Genomic DNA, 16,628 nt, shown 5'->3' with positions numbered 1-16,628 from the left:
CACGCCACGACACCGAGTGCTGCTCTCCAACAAGAAGGTCGGAGCAGGAGACTCAGCCGGGTGGAGAGCAGCTGTCTCCTCAATAATGTACCAGCTCGTCACATTTAGCCAATTACCGCAGGTCTGCACAGCCATGTTAGCACATATACAACAGCATGTGTAAGACGTGGTCCGCACCAGGACGCCTCTTTTGACAGACTTGTTACTTAAATGGATTTCATTAACGGGACAGAAACATAATGAGCCGGTGGAGCTGTTTAATCAGGGTCGCTGTGTGGGAATCAAACTCGTTAGAGCATCTGCATGAGAGGACGTGACGACATGTGGACGGGACGCTGTGGACACACAACGTGGACTCACAACGTGGACACACAACGTGGACACACAACGTGAATTCATGACCAAACACCTGTCCTGCAGTTTCCCTTCATTTTGTGCTGATTGTCAAATAATCGATAAGTCGCACATCTCTATAGACGTTTGGTGAATTTAGAAAATGGCGGCTACAAGCTTGTGAGTCCAGAACTGACAGAGTGCTGAGCGAGAGCATCCTGTGTGTGTGTGTGTGTGTGTGTGTCAGATCTAGAGGCTCTTTTACTTATTCTCAGTTTGTCTTGTCCTTGTTGAATAATTTATCAGTAAACACAAACCTTTATCTGAGCTCTGCCACAGGTCTGTGCGCACACGCACACACACACACACACACACACACAAACAAACACAATGATATGTCCCAGGGTTGAACCTGATCATTTCACTCTGACCATCCACTCCTTGGAGCTTGTTTACGATTATAATTGAATATCTGCTCAATTGAAATTAATCAGTTTTATCCCCGTGTTATTAAAGCAATAAAAGTAGAGATTGTTTATTTATTTATTTAAGTTTCAATTTCCCTGTGAATCACCTTGATGGTCAAACACAACTAACCATTTGAAGACCTCTGACATTTAATAAAACACAATCTTTGTGTGTTTCCTCTTTGGCACGGATCACAACCGCTCATCAAAAATGCATCTGGACAACTAAAGTGTTTTGGTTGTGGCTTCTCAAAACAACATGACTTTGTTTACAGATAAAAAAAAACATCCACCAGCTGCTCTTCTGTCAACAGGACATGAATCTTAAGAATTACACCTTCACCAGGAGGCGTCAGGATAATTAGAGAAGAATGAGACAAGAGCAGGTTTTGTATAAATGGAGTTGATTTGACCTTTGAACTGTTACAAACTAAAATAAAGTTGAGAGAAAGTCTTAATTGTGGAGTGTTTGTGTAACAATGACTCAAAGTGACAAACATCACTTCATGGTTTAAGAGTCTGTGGAAAATAAATCATGGCTTGTTTACAGAAACCTCGTTGCTCTATGCTGCGGCTGAGGAGCCGAGGAGCTGCAGAGGGAATACTTTATTATATATCCTCACATTACTTCACTATATGTTTTCAGCACATCGATATATCTCGCTGGAGAGTGCAGGTCTGAGGACGTGAGCTGCACAGAAAACACACGGAGATCCGACCGGATTGGAGGAGGGAGCGGGACGCAGTGGAACGATTTGAGATTAACTGAATTTCTCTCGCTCGTAAAAGATGTTTGTTTAGATTAAAAGTAGAGCCTGAACAATATGGATTCATTTTCTGATACAGATCCATTAAATGAAATATATAAGATGTTTTTATCGAATCTATACGACCACTAAATGTAATAAAGGCCTGATATTTCACAGTTTAATGATAAACCTTGAGATAAATAACTATAAATGAAAAGAAAACACAACCAAATATATAGAAGTGGAATAGAGAAAATACTCATATTTTTTACATAAATTCAAAACAACTCCTAAACTTTCCATATCAGACTTTAGGGCTCTGATCAGGGTTGCAAGGGGGCGGACAATTTCCGGTAAATTTCCGGAAACTTTCTGGAAACTTTCCATGAGAATATTCAGCTCGGGAATTTTGAAAAAATTACACAAATTAAACGCTGAGCACTAAAAACATCATTCAAAACTCAAAGCTGCACGTTGAATTTCAACCCTCCACTGTGCATTTCTCCATCACATGCACAGATAGTTCCCAGCATCCTTCACTCTACAGCAGGGCTATTGAGGCCTGCTGTAGTGTGCAGGACTAGTCAGGGAAGTTTCAATGATATTACTGTGGAAAATATATTAGCATGCTGATTGAGGATGGTTCATCTGTTCATCTAGCCTATTTCTATTAATTTATCCATCAATTGTAAAATATTTTGAAAAAACGATTCCAATTGGCCAACTATTTTTATCTCTGGCATTGCTTTAGTGTTTTTTTACAAGCTTTTTTCTCATCTTATTCTACAGAACACTTCCACGTGCACTATCTCATGTGTGGAGACATTTCCCCCCAGCCAATGAAGAAGGAAAGGCTGTGTACATTTGCAAATACTGTACAGAGACCTATGTTAAAAATGACACAAAGATGCAGAAGCATATAGTCAATTGTCCAAAGTTTCCTCAGGGCTCAAATCAGCCTATGACAAAACAAATGTTAATATTTATGTCTGTATATGACAAGGTAAATACAGTAAGTATAAATTACCCACACAATTTCCAGTTTATTCCTTTTAATCCCTGTTTATTCCCGTTAATTCCCATGGAAAGTTTCCAGCTTTGAATATTCCCGGAATTTTGCAACCCTAGCTCTGATTAAAAGTTCTTAAGGTGAAACCGGAAAGCTTCTGCAACTCCAGGCTCCATCTCTCCAAATCTCCCATTAACACCAATCCACGAGTCAAACCAGTAAGTCTCACCTTCACTTTGGTGTTGGCGGGGATGTTGGTCTTCCATCGCACCGTGTAGAAGCGGTTGTCCGTGATCTTCTGGTTCTTGGGCAGCGAGTTGTCGGCCCAGGTCACCTTGATGGTGTCGTGGCTCAGCACCGAGGCCTGAACACCCACGGGCGGCATCATGGGGGAGGGGTCGGGTACTGGAGTGTATGGAGCATGGAAGTGTTCATAAGGGTCAACATCGGGGTCAATGGGGTCTGCGCAGTCATGCAGGCACACACAAATTAAAATGGGGCAAAAATTATAACACAACGAGGAAGCGTGGCGTGGTGGAATCGGCCGGTGGAGTCAAGTCACGGGATGCAGGGAGGGAAACGGAAAAATAAGGTTAATGAGTTAAAACGAAGGGCAACGATGAGGGAGGAGGAGGAAGAAGAGGAGGAGGAGGAGGAGGAGGAGGAGGAAGGTAACGGAGGGATGGCAGTGGGAAGGATGAAGAGAAAAGAGAGAGAAGATTCTATTAGAAACAACAAACACTGACCTCTACAGTAAGATGCAGCTGCTCTATAGAAGCTGCTCTACAGAACGTGGTGCTCTATTAATAACTAGTGCAGCGGTACGGGGGGGGAGAAGAAGAGATTCTCTATTCACAAGATACAAGAAAACAGTCAAAGTGAGAACGAGAGTGAAAGCAGATCTCCACAGTCCTGCATCCAACATTTCCAACCTGCACTTTAAAGGGTCGACCATAGACTGCTGCCCGTGGATAAACAGGGAGGACACAGAGGAACAACACCCCCCCCCCCCCCCCCCCCCCCCCCCCCCCCATCCCCTAACTTTGACAAAGTGCATCATGTCCTTGAAAACCGAGGAGAGACTATCGAGGCTTAAAGCAGCGGAGCCTGCAGGCGGGGGGGGGGGGGAAGGGTCAAGGACAAGTGGCGTTGGATGTTTATGAGCTGATTGTGTTCTGAGCCTCAGACGCGTTGGGTTAGGAGCTGCTGGTGGAAAATGAAGAGTTTGGGCTTTTTCCCACTTCCCACATGTTCCACGGTCGCTCTTTGAATCAGTTAGAGTTAAATACACAACATCTGTCCTGATCACAACAATCCTCTGACAGAGACGTAAAACTAAAATAGAGATAATTTAGTTTGCATCAACTAGATGTCTTTGCTTCGGATGATGTGCTGCTGTGCTGTAGATTATAACTAGGTCCTAAATAGCGTCCTTTACTGATATTAATCCTTTATCTATTGTGGCTGTGCATTATGAAGTTAATTTATTTATTCTTATATTCTTTTTTTAGACTATGTAAAATCTGATGAAAGTTAAATGAGAATAACTCACATTTTTATAAGTGCGCAGTCTCCCTGTCAAATAATCTAAATAATAAATAAGACAGATTTGATTCAGGATCATTATTAGTTCTTATTTCTTGTAGTTATATCAAAACAGTGAAGAACATCAATAGAGTTAAAAATCCTTATCTGGTGGAATGTGTCTTTTGGTATTGGGATATGAATATATAATAATAAAGAATATTTTGTATAGAAAAGCATGAAAAAGTATTTAATGTAGTAAATTACAAATAAATGTACCTATTCATAGAGATAAATCCTGTAAATCTGTAAAATATACATGACCTGTGATATAAAAACAAACATAGTAGAAATAGAAATAGTGAAATAATGGTCTAATAATCTCTTGGCAGATTTCTCCTGTTTATCGAGTAAGTAGTGAATTCAATTAGCGGCGTTCACCTTTCAGGGTCTCGCACAAAAAACACAGTCCAGCACTTAAATATGATAAATGGTGTTTAGTCTGTTGCGTAACAACAAGCTGCTGTTTAATTATCTCCCTTTTTGTGAGAGTGTGTGTGTCTGCGTGTGTGTGTGTGTCTGCGTGTGTGTGTGTGTGTGTGTGTTAGAGGGAATCAGGGGGCTGTAACTATCTGAAGGGCAAACGCTTCAAGATGGCTTCCTGGCCTCTGCTCCTGCTTCAGTCCTCGGCTCAGACGCGATGGAGGGAAACTCTCCGGTCTGTCCCTCCTCCCTCGAACCACTTGTTGGCGCTCTCCTCCCCCGCTCCTCTCCATTTGACACCTCTTTGCGCCGAGCTGCCCTCATTATATTCCCAAGACTGAGTGAGTCAGCCTGTGTGAGTGTGTTTGTGTGTGTGTGTGAAGAAGATCCAAGCATTCATGTGGTTGTGGAGAGGCACTGAGGGTTTTTCGGAGAGAGGCACACACAAGCTGCCTTTTCTTTATCCGGCTTGGAAGAACACAGTCCTGAGTATTTACAAGTAGAATCCACAGCAGAGAGAGAGAGAGGTTGCCTTGCCTTTGTGACGTTCCACAGACTGGGAGTAAAATCCCAGTCTCCTCCTGATTCCTCAGTTAAGACATCACACCACTTGAACGTATTAAACCCCAGCACTCCCCCCAAACCCGAGTTCACCAAGTTTCTCCTCAGCTTTTTTTATTTTCATTTTTTTTATAAAAAGTACTATGTAGGTCAGCTCGTCTTTTTAATCCCGACTTTAACAAACTGGCAGGAAGGGAACGCGCCCCCGAGGATTCAGCAGCAGACGCGGGTGGTGGGCTTTGGTTCTGCTTTGAGAGGAAGCGTTTGGATCTGACGAGGGGTTGCCAGAGCCACCACAGGGGGTCTGCGAGTGTGCGCCTGTGTGTGCGTGAGTGTGTGTGTGTGTGAGGCTGTAAGGAAGAGAGAGAGCATCACACAGAGAAGCATACAGTACGACAGTGTGCGGGTGTGTGTGTGTGCGTGCCCCCCCTCGAAGCACGTTGACGTGATTCATGTCATCCAGCCGCCCACCCCTCTCTGGCGCCGGAGACAAAGTGGCGTGATCAAGGCTCAGCGTGGAGGTGGGAGGCTGCACGGGAGAGGAGGCAGGTGCAGCAGGCAGCCCCACCCCCCCCCCCCACCCGCCCCCCCCGCGGAGCAGCTCGTCTTCTGACACTGTCACACAAACTGCGTGAACTCGTCTAAGCTGCGGTGTTCCACACTTTAAGATCGTCTGTCAACCATCACTGGATCTGGGACCTAAACTTCTTCATCTAATTGTTAACGGGGGTTGTGACGTGAGGGTTGAGGAATCGAACGCGCGGCTCGATTAATGCAGAAAATCTGTTTCATGCCTTTTGCAGAGATGATGGCTGAAGATAAAGCTGCATCACAGAGATCTCTGAGGCCGATTCTGATATTAAACAAATCCACTACAAACTGGGAACATCCCACAGGAACTGAATCTGTGTCATGAGAGTTGTTTTGACGTGGAAGCTTCGTCTCTAATGGTCTCGTGATGATGTTTGGAAAAACTAAATCTTGACGCACAATGAAAACTGAACGTGTCCTCGCTCTCTGGTGTGTCAACTGTGACGCTGATGATTTCTAAATCACCACAAACACACAACAGCTCCGGCTCCACTGCTTTTATCTATTGTGTGACTTCATTCTATTGACTCTACCATCCAGCCTGTTTCAACCTCCACTTTATTCACTCCGGTTAAGATATTTGTTCCAATGACACACGAGAAGCTTTCTCCTCTATAATCTTAAATCGCCAAAGCTTTTCCAGAGGCAGAATCTGAAGTGAGACTTTAAGAGGAAGAGTTAATCAGAGCAGCCAGATCCCCCCCCCCCCCCCGACACGTTATCTCTCCGGTAATTTGGAGTCTCGACACAATCTGTCTGATAATGACCTCGGGCCAGAGACAGAGAGCAGAGATAAATGTCAGTCGACGTCTTTTGTCCGGGTGAGAGACGACCACTGCAGCGCTGAACATCCCATAATAACGTGTGTGCTTTCTGTTGTGTGTGTGTGTGTGTGTGTGAGCTTAAGATAATGGGATTTAAGTTTCATACCTGACTGTGGCCTGGTGATGGCGCTCTCGTACACAGGAATCCCCTCTCCCACGTTGTTGTAGGCCTTGAGTGTGATCACATAGTGGGAGCTGGCGTCTGTGGGGTGGAGGGAGGGAGAGAGAGAGAGAGAGAGAGAGAGATAGATAGAATGAGAGAGAGAGAGAGAGATAAATGGATGCAGATATCTAATCAAGCCGAAACTCTCGAGACTCTTGACTGGTAATTGCAATATTAGCCAGCCAGAGTATTTGAATACAATCATCTCTTACTGTGAATCTAATGAAGGTTTCTATTATACATGTGTAGATACTTTGCAACAATTACATCCCCTGAGTTTCTCTCCCTTTCCTGAAATTATTATGATTTTTGGACACACAATCCACATCCGGACCCCCCCCCCCCCCCCCCCCCCCCCCTCCACCTCCTGAGGCTTTGATTACTGGTTCATTATTGAGGAGGATCAATTATGACATTTATGAAAAAAAAAAAACACAATGACAGATTGCTACCTCTGTAATAGACACAGTAGGACTAAACAATTATTTTCCCACAGAACAAAATCTGTAATCGTGTTTGTCTTGTTTTCCAACAGAGCGGAATCACAGGTTTATTATTGTTTTATTACCTCCGCCATGGATAACGCAAAAACTACACAACAAATTTAATCAAAACTTGGTGGAAGGGTGGGACATGGGCCGATAAACAAGTTATACAATTTTGGGGTAAATCCAGGCGAAGGGGAAGATCCAGGACGTTTTTTCTTCACCATTGGTTAGGGGGCGTTTTTGCAAATTTTTGTGAATTTCAAGAAATAATGCACCATAAGAAGACTCATATCTATGAGTTTAATAATAATATTAAGATTATCTGTATTTCAAGACACTCACCTTAGATAAACACATAAATAGCACTTGCAATTTGGTGTAATTGAGTATAAGGAGCGTGTTGGACCTCGCTAGTAAAGAAATTAATTTCAAGTCAATACTGAGCTCTTCAGTTTCTCAGGCGCTGAACTGACCCAGTGCAGAAGAACGGCCCGACACAGACGTTGCACCTTTTAAAAGTGAAACTCTACATTTAATGTTCGAGGACGAAAACCCACCGAGACAAATTAGCTTTGTTCAAAAATCAGGAAGTTAAATTACCGCGTCCCCATTAAGCCAGTGTGTGTAATTAGTGGCTCCGGCTCGCGGCGGAGAAGAAGATCTCATTAATTCCCTAAATACTCAATATGACATAGAGATGAATCTCCTCATAGTGTGTCTGTGTGTGTCTGTGTGTGTCTGTGTCTGTTTGCTCATCAGTGATTAAAATGTTTTTATAAATGTATAATAACTTAATCAGACGAGTGTCTAATGTGCCAAGTTACAGAAATCACATTTATATTTCTGAATAAGACAAACACAGGAAGGATTTCAGTCTCAGTGAGGAGATGAATATCTGACTCGTGGCGTTTTGAATCTGAATGAATGAAATGAAACAGAATGAAAGATAAATCCAATCATCCGAACAGAGGGAAACAAAAGGAGGTTGGTTCTCACCGAGGTTCTCGATGGTGTAGTAGCGCTGCTTGTAATCCACCTTGATGGTCTGAGCGTGGGGACTGCCGATGCCGTAGCCGATGGAGTAACCTCGAACCACGATGTCCTGGTTCTCCGGCGGCGTCCAGCTCACCACGATGCTGTTGATCAGCGGCCGCACGTGGAGGGAGCTGGGCTGGTCCGGCACTCGGGATTCTGGTGGGAGAGGAGGAGGAAGAGGAGGAGGAGGAGGAGGATGAGAAACCTGAGCTGAGTTCTTTAAATCCCAGTGAGACGATGGGTGGATCAAAGAGTCTCTACCATCCAGGTCGCTCTCGAACGTCTCCGTGGCCGTCCAGTCGGTGGCCGGCCCGGTGCCGTTCACCGTCACGGCCGACACCCTGAAGGAGTACTCCGTCCCGCGCTCCAGACCTGGACCGCAAACACCAGCACACATCAGGCTCAGAGCTCGGGGTCTTTAGACAGAACTGAATCTCAAGCAGCAATATGAACCTTCATTCTAACTCCACTCTGTGTATTTATTTTTTTTAGAGTTTAATCGAATGGTCTTCTCCACTTGCCGGGTCCTTTGGGATTTCTAGGCACATACACAGTAAATGTTTTGAAAGTTAAAAAATGTCTCAAAACAGACGCCCCCCCCCCCCAAAAAAAACCTCTGCTCAATTTAGGGAGGAAAATCTATACGTCTGCCCTGGGAGGGATCAGGTGGATCGGTTCTGTGCTGCAATCAACTTCTTACTTTCTCCACTCGATATCATTTTCTGATTTATTTTTCAGCTCTGGTAAAAAAAAAAAATATATATTTTAAGGAGTGCAGCCGGCACAAAAACACACGAGCAGCTAGAAAAAGAGCCGAAGAAGAACTTTTGGAGTTTTGATTCGTTCATATTTGAAATCGACGGCTTCTTCAGAACGAGACGTCTCCACCGCCGGGTCCTTCTCTCCTCAGAAAGGAGGCGGAACGCCCGCTGACAAGTGATGAGCCGCTGTATTAATTTGCTGTAACATTTTTCATCATCGTCACATTGTTCCATTTGCACGCTACATGCTAATCCTGTAGTCTTTTCTCTCTGTACCCACTATTCTGGGCCGCCCTTATGGGGGGGGGGGGGGGGGGGGGGGGGCTTCTGAAGACTGCCTAACCATCCGTGCCTCCGAGGCTACAACATCTCTTTCTAAACGCTTTTGAACCAACAAACATCCCCCTGTTTCACCCCCCTCCCCCGCCCCCCCCCCCCCCCCCGTTTCACCCCCCAGAATGTTCTCAAAAATCTACTTTTAAGTTGTGTATTCTCTTTGATGCAGCGCACAGCGTGAGGCTGGGCCACTTGAAAGCTGCCGAGACAACATCTAATATTAATCACCATTTCTGTGACTGTGTGAGTGTGTGTTTGTGTGTGTGTGTCTCCAGCGATATTGTGTGCATCTTGGTGATGTTGGGGTACAGTAAAGCGTGTAGCTCCGATGCTTTAAATGAAATCTAGACGTCGGCTGAATCAACAGACCTCCAGCCTGACCCGAGAACAAACAACAACTCAGACACGTCTCACATCTCCGGATCACAATCTACACTCTGCAGCGAGTCAGATGAGGCCGGCGGTGTCGACAGATTAGATCCAGCAGAGATCAAATGTCTGATTCTGATAGGGTAAAGGTTTAATTGAGGTTAATCTAAAGCATCAAAGGGAATAATAAGGTTTCCTGATTCCCCAGCAACAAAATATGCGTTTGGATCTGCCATTTTGAAAATCCTGTTGCACTGTAAAACTGGAATATTTAGACTCAGAGGAGAGTTGGAGACAAGGAGACAAATTTCTGTTTCCTATCTTCATTTCTACGGCTCAGTTCAGACCTGGTATTAACTTCCGTCCTGAGAGATTCGATCACAATTCATCCTGAACATGACTTTGGCCTTTTTTTGTGTGTTTACCTGTGTTTATAAACCAGTGTATACCTGCTGGTGTATAAGAGGTTATGAGGGAACCATGTGGGCAGCTCTGAACTCAAGAGGGAACATATGTCACAGTGGGACTCAGGACACATAAAGACGGAAATATGCGTCCAGGTTTGCAGCGTAGTGGAAATACCAGTATGTCCCACTCACTACTCGGTTCGCCTGTTAAACCAGTTCACCTTGATTTCACTGAGAAAATGTTTCCAACCCATCAATATCATCTGGGACCCGTATTATTCCTTTTCTGTAGCCCCAGGCTGAAAATGATGATGAACAACTCGTGTTCCCTCTGAAGCAGAAAATCAAGGTTCCCCATCGACACATTATCTTCACCCACTCATTCCACTCAGCGTTCCAAGAGGCTGGCGTCCGTCCCCGGCTCCTGCTGGACCAGGTCCATCACAGGAAATCAAACTTCACTCACAGACACGACTAACTACGAGCAGCAAAGTGAAACTCGACCACAAATGTTGACTTGAGATACGTTTAAGATAGATTTGGAATTCAAAGTGGCATCTGTGGTCGATCCCCGGGTGAATCTACATCTACACACACAAGTTTCTAGATCCTACAGCTTCTCTCCACTGACACTAACAGAGGCTCCACACTCACACCCCCTGGATCAGTGGAAAGTCTTTCTGAGACGCTGCAATGGAAGACAACAAGGCTGATTTGAGTTTTAAAGATCTCAATGGAAATCTTTGTCTCAAACACAGAACACAGTGATTGCTCTCGCCGGGGATCCGGGACATTGTCTGGAGGAGAGATCCCCCGTCCCTTACCATCGATGAGCTTGCTGAGCTGGGTTCCTCCGGTGATCTCGGCGGCCTCGCTCCTCCTCGACCCCTTGCGGTAGCGGATCTTGTAGCCGGTGATCTCCCCGTTCTGCCCGCTGAGGGGGGGCGGCTGCCAGCGAAGCATGATGCTCTGAGGGGGGGGGGGGGGGGGGAGAGAAATCAGGGTGTCAGTCAGATGAAACAAAAACACCGGGCTCAGCACACGTGAGACCATCTGCTGCCGGGCCCTGAAGCTGCAGAGATGACCTCGGGGGGGCAGCGGGTAGCATCACACGTTCCCATACAGCTTCGTGGAGGCTGCAGGTTTTTACTCCCCCCGTCTCACCTCACCTGTCCCCGTCCACCTCCGACTGGGACGGGACGCCCGCACGAAAACAAACACGCCCTCTGAGCATGAGCAGGTTTAATGCATTAGGAAGAAATATACAGGAGAAGAAGAAGGCAGGCGTCCTGATGAGTGAGCTGTGAACGTGTGTGTGTGTGTGTGTGTGTGTGTGTGTGTGTGTGTGTGTGTGAGAGAGATCACATTAACCCTGCAGAGACGCTGTTGCAGAAAAGATGAATGCAGGACTTTAGCTGGCGGGCACGACGCTGCACCGTGGAGGGATTCATGCATCTGAATATTAGAGAGTGTGTGTGTGTGTGTGTGTGTGTGTGTGTGTGTGTGTGTGTTTAAAGAGATAGCTGGGGGGTAGCTCAGCGTGGGAGAAGAGTTAATTAATGCTTCCCCACTGTCACGCTGAAGCACAAAAGCCTGAATACATGTACACGGCTCATACACACACATACACACACACACACACACACTCTCCCCCCCACCCCGAGTCGAGGGAATTGCTCAAATTAAATTTGTGTTAAGTTAAGTGTGTTCAATTATTTCCATTTTTCTCATGACACTATCAGCACCGACTTGCTATGTGCGTTGCTTTTCTCCCTCACGATTGAAAACCTGTTTCATTTATCTTCAGAAGGAATCAAGAGGGGAAGTGAGAGTTCAGAAGTCTGAGGGAACAAAACTGAGATCACAACAATAAACTATTTTCAAGTTCCCAAAGAGGAGGATTGAAACTGAAACGCACCTTAATTAGTTTTCTTTCCAGTTCCATGAGGCCGGGCACATCAAAAAGCTAATTGCATAAATGCGTTCTATCTATAAGCCGGTACCAGAATTATTGACTTAATGGCTGTTTGTGTTCAGAATGAATCACAATGACAACAAAGACGAGGGGAAAAAAGAAATTAGACGACTAATTTCATAAAGGCTGCCAGATGTTTGTTTCACAGCTTTTTTTGGGGAAATTGATTTGTCTGCTGGCTCTGACTGGGGAGGGACAGCTGGGTGGGGACGATCCATTCAGACAACACTCACAGACACACACAGACACACACACACAGCCCTCTCCAGTTTTACTCTTAACATTTGTGTGCGGCCTCTCTCTCCACAAATCTCAGCTGAGCGTCCTTCATCATGGGTGGCCAGTTCTCACTCAAGCTGGGGGGGTGTGATAGGATTGTCTGTGTGTGTGTTTTTTTCTCTTCCTCTAGTCGGCTTTGACAGTTCTCTCTCTCTCTCTCTCTCGGTCTGCAAAACAAAAAATGCTGGCAGCTGTTTTCATTGGTCCGCACGCCCCCCCCCAGGATTCCCTCCTCTCCCTCTCTTTGGTGTTGTGTGTTCTCCGTCTCTCTCGCGAGTCGTGAGCGAGGAGCATCTTCGGTGAAAAATGTAATCATCACCCGAGAGGAAGTTTGCAATAAATACGCCGACAGCTTCCTGTTTGAAGATCAAATGACTGAATCGAGCGGCGTAATAATAATATTGTGTTGGTGCATCGTCCAGGTTTCTTTACAGTATGTGGTCAAAAACCTCTCGATGTTCATTTGGGTCATTTTGTCGAATTTGTATTTCCATTTTTAAATATGTGCTTGATTTTAAAATCTGTCAGAAAAACTTTCCACAGCAGATTTAACCTGGTTTTCAGCTGAACGTTCTTTTTACCTATAAATCACCAAATCAATCCTTCCTCCGATGCTCTGACCGTTACCCGACTATCACTCTTAACATGCCAGTATCTCCCTGGCTGATATATCTTTTTTCCATGCCCTTTAAGATGTGAGCTTCAGGCAGATCCTGTACAGATGGAGAGTGATACAGAGGATAAAACCTTCTGACAGGCCGGTCTCCAGCTGATGAGCCGATCGATGAGGGTTCACACACCCTCTTAACCGGCCGGGGCTTCAGGCCTCTGACGCAGCTAATCACACGGAGGAGCCGGCCTGAGGGCTATGGATCCCTCCACCTGTGTGTGTGTGTGTGTGTGTAGGTGTGTGTATGTGTGTGTGTGTGTTCAGGGAAACGGCTGCACGTTAAGTTGAGGGGAATTTGTTATTAGTATGTTGCATCTGAGGAAAGTGGGAGCAACAGACGTGAATGTTCCCTTAGCAAGACCCCCCCCGGTGCAGCTCCAGGACCTTCACACTGTGGCCTCATGTTCAGGTAACACAATGAAACCTCACCTTTGAGTTCTGCACCTCCAGAGTGAGGTTCTGAGGAGGAGCGCTTGGAACTGTGGAGCAAAAAGAAAAAACCATTTAATCAGACACATAAACAACTGTAAAGCTGTCAAAATTAGTATCTTAAGATAAAATGGAACTAAATAAAAACAATAAGATAAACCATACTGACATATAGTGCAAATGCAATGGACAATATATTAATAAATGGTGTATTATAGTTCTCTCTCCCTACAGGATTATCGCAATTCTGCTTTTGAAAACCTGATTATTTTTTTGGGTTCCAGGATCAGATTTCTCTGATTCCAAACTCAATTATTCTCTGAGTCATTGTTTCTCTCCATCAAGCCACTGACCGTCAGACAGGGTTCGAACGGTGATGTCCTCCGTGGAGACGCCGGGGCCGTGCTTGTTGTTGGCGACCACACGGAAACTGTACTCGTTGTTCTTCTTCAGGCCGTTCATGGTGTAGGACTGACCATCGATATCAACGTCCTGAGAGAGAGAGAGAGAGAGGGGGGGGGGGGGGGTGAAGTGTTTATAAGTCAGATCTTTAAAAAATACACAGTGGGCTCCAAAGGTCTGTGGCACTTGAATGGGAAGTTTTTTATCTCAGCTGGCAACTGAATCATGTAAAATAGAAGATGAAATTATGTAAATCCTTAACAAATAGTGTTTTATTCTGGAAAATATTATTCTGAAAAGACGGCATTATAACGCTTCTATATTATATTAGCATGTAATTAGAAATCAAGTTTAATCCTGGAAGAAAAATGCTCCAAGTTCCAAACAGATTTACAAAGCGATGTCCCTACGAGATGTGACTGCTTTCATCCTTCCATCCCAGTAACAGCTCAGCTGGTAATTCTGTGTAATGGTTTACTCTTCCACTGAGACACAAACGAAGACTTCTGTGATTACCACTTTTTGCTGTACAAACTGTTTAACGCCGGCACATCCCCAATTACTCGAAGCCAATTTGCATTCAGCTCCGTGCTTGTGACATTTTGAGCTAAAAAGAGGGAGATTCTGTCGTGAAGAATCCAATCTCGGTTTCACCACGTTTGATCCCCGGTCGGGCCACCGCCTGCCACCGCGTCACCCTCGAGGAGGCGGTCACACGCCGCTCCTGACTTCCTGCCGGTCCGTTAATATTTCAAGTCGCCCTCTTCACCGCCGTGTCTTTCAAACTTCATCTCCGCCTCGTCCTTCACCTTTTTCTTTCTCTTTTCCGCTCCTCTCACCATCTCTCCGGTCGCTCCCCTCATCTCCAGCTCTCCTCGCCGGGGAGCTGAGGCTTCATCACTCAGTGCGCCGGCTGACGTTTCAATCCATTATCATATTAAAGGCTTTTTAATGCCTCACTGGCTCGTGCACCGCCGCTGACTCAATATCTACGCAGCTTGATTTCACTGCTGTGCCGGGGCTCTACCTGCAGAGAGGAGCCGGGTGAATCATATCCGCTTTTCTTTTGCTCACAATGTGTGTGTTTGTGTGTCAGACGCTTGATCAGTGGTGCGGCTAAAGAGATGTAGAAAACCACCTCCGGGCCAAACGACACACAAGCTCTCACCTCATCACGATTTACACGAGACGACGCATATGCCCCATATATTATTATCTGAAGAACCCCCCCCCCCCCCCGTGCTAAATCGAGCATCAGCCACAAACGGTAATGTCGGATTTTTACTGAGAGTTTTGAGACGGAAGCTTCATGTCTCTGTCCAACTTTTAGATTTATTTCAAGTGAATTAAATAAAGTGTCAGAGTCAATAAAGTGAAGGAAAAGCACACAGGGACACGATGTACGAGAGGAAACATGTTTGCAGGCTGCATCAGTATCATCTCATAAGTTATTCTTTTAAAAATCTTTTTATAATCTGAAAGTACATCCTGATTTTATATGATTTATTAAGTTATTTCATTTCACAGGAAACGTAATAACGTCAGAAGAGGATGTTGTGTTTTCACCCCGGTTCATTTCTTTGTAAGCAAAGTTTTACGCAAAACTAGTGTTTGGTTTTCCATGAAACTTTGTGGAAGGATGCAATTTAGGTCAGGAAGGAACTTTATTAGTTATTTATTGTTATTTTATAAGCCGATGACTTCCTACCTGTTCACTGCCGAAGCTTTTGTCGATGTAGTACAGCTTGTAGGTGAGGAGCTCTCCGTTGCCGGTGAGAGGTTTGTCCCAGCTCAGGGCCACGGAGGTCGGGGAGTTCGGCACCGCCTGCAGGTTGGGAGCAGGGCCGGGGACTTGGACTGGTGGTGGTGGTGGTGGTGGAAAAGAAAAAGAGGAAGCAGAGAAGAAATTGAAAAACCGTCAAATGTGACCACTGCACGACAGGAACTCAATGAAGCCATGTTCAGTGATTGATGCACCAAACAAGTTCCAGACTCTTTCTGAGCCATGTTTCTTTGTGTGAGTGAGAGTTCAGAGCAGGTGCTGCAGCTCTCTGGAGACCAGGGTGCCCCCCCGGGTTGGGATGTTGATTTTCTTATGACAGACAAACTAAAAAAAATGTGACTCGATAAAAACAACTCTATGTTTCCTGCTTTCCATCAATATTTTTCTTCTGGGTTCTTTCCCGTCATTTTTTCCAAAACTTCTCCTGCTAACCCCCTGAGTAGAATGTCTGTGGGGGGGGGGGAGCCCAGGGGAGAAAACATCAGGAAAAAGAATTCACAGCGAGCGAGTGGATGAGATGATGATGTGACTGGAAGAACAATAATATCTCAGAATGAAAAACAGGTGCAATAAACCCAGAGGACACGGAGGGACGATGTCCACTTGGAAAGACAAAGAGATTCAGGAGCTCTCGGTGATAACGGTGGCAATGCACTTTAAAGGAGTGCAATTTATACTTTGTGTCTCTCCTCCTGCGTGATGAAGAAGCCCCCCCCCCCCTCTCATCTGAATGTCCTGAACATTCTCCTGTTGTTCTGAACTGGTCTGACTGGGAAAGGAACTGTCCACGTCCTTGACTTTACATCCCGTGCACATCGGAGCCTCTATGTGGATTTAAACTCCTTCACTGATCGTCTGAGGCGAGTGTAAATCCAAGCTGGCGTTCAGCAGTTTAACCTTTAAGTAAACATTTCCTTTCATATTGTGTTGCAGCTCAGAGCTAACGCAATAAAATATGTATCACCGCTCTAACAACTTGTGTCTGTGCTG

At 45.3% G+C, this 16,628-nt stretch overlaps 1 protein-coding gene across 1 annotated transcript in view; it reads right to left on the bottom strand.

Moving 5' to 3' along the window:
• Positions 1–16,628, bottom strand: part of neo1a (neogenin 1a) — a 161,717-nt gene that overhangs the window by 11,311 nt on the left and 133,778 nt on the right. Inside the window, exons 10-17 of the mRNA XM_053418626.1 lie at positions 15,564–15,712; positions 13,807–13,945; positions 13,454–13,503; positions 10,925–11,069; positions 8,489–8,599; positions 8,189–8,383; positions 6,648–6,743; positions 2,788–3,020 (exon numbers count right to left, since the gene is read on the bottom strand). Coding sequence (XP_053274601.1) covers positions 2,788–3,020; positions 6,648–6,743; positions 8,189–8,383; positions 8,489–8,599; positions 10,925–11,069; positions 13,454–13,503; positions 13,807–13,945; positions 15,564–15,712 — 1,118 coding nt within the window. The remainder of the gene's footprint in view (positions 1–2,787; positions 3,021–6,647; positions 6,744–8,188; positions 8,384–8,488; positions 8,600–10,924; positions 11,070–13,453; positions 13,504–13,806; positions 13,946–15,563; positions 15,713–16,628) is intronic.

The sequence above is a fragment of the Pleuronectes platessa genome, chromosome 1, assembly GCF_947347685.1.
Source record: "Pleuronectes platessa chromosome 1, fPlePla1.1, whole genome shotgun sequence".
Classification (NCBI taxonomy): domain Eukaryota; kingdom Metazoa; phylum Chordata; class Actinopteri; order Pleuronectiformes; family Pleuronectidae; genus Pleuronectes; species Pleuronectes platessa.
The sequence above is the reverse complement of the archived record's forward strand: the minus strand, read 5'-3'. Positions and strand labels throughout refer to the sequence as shown.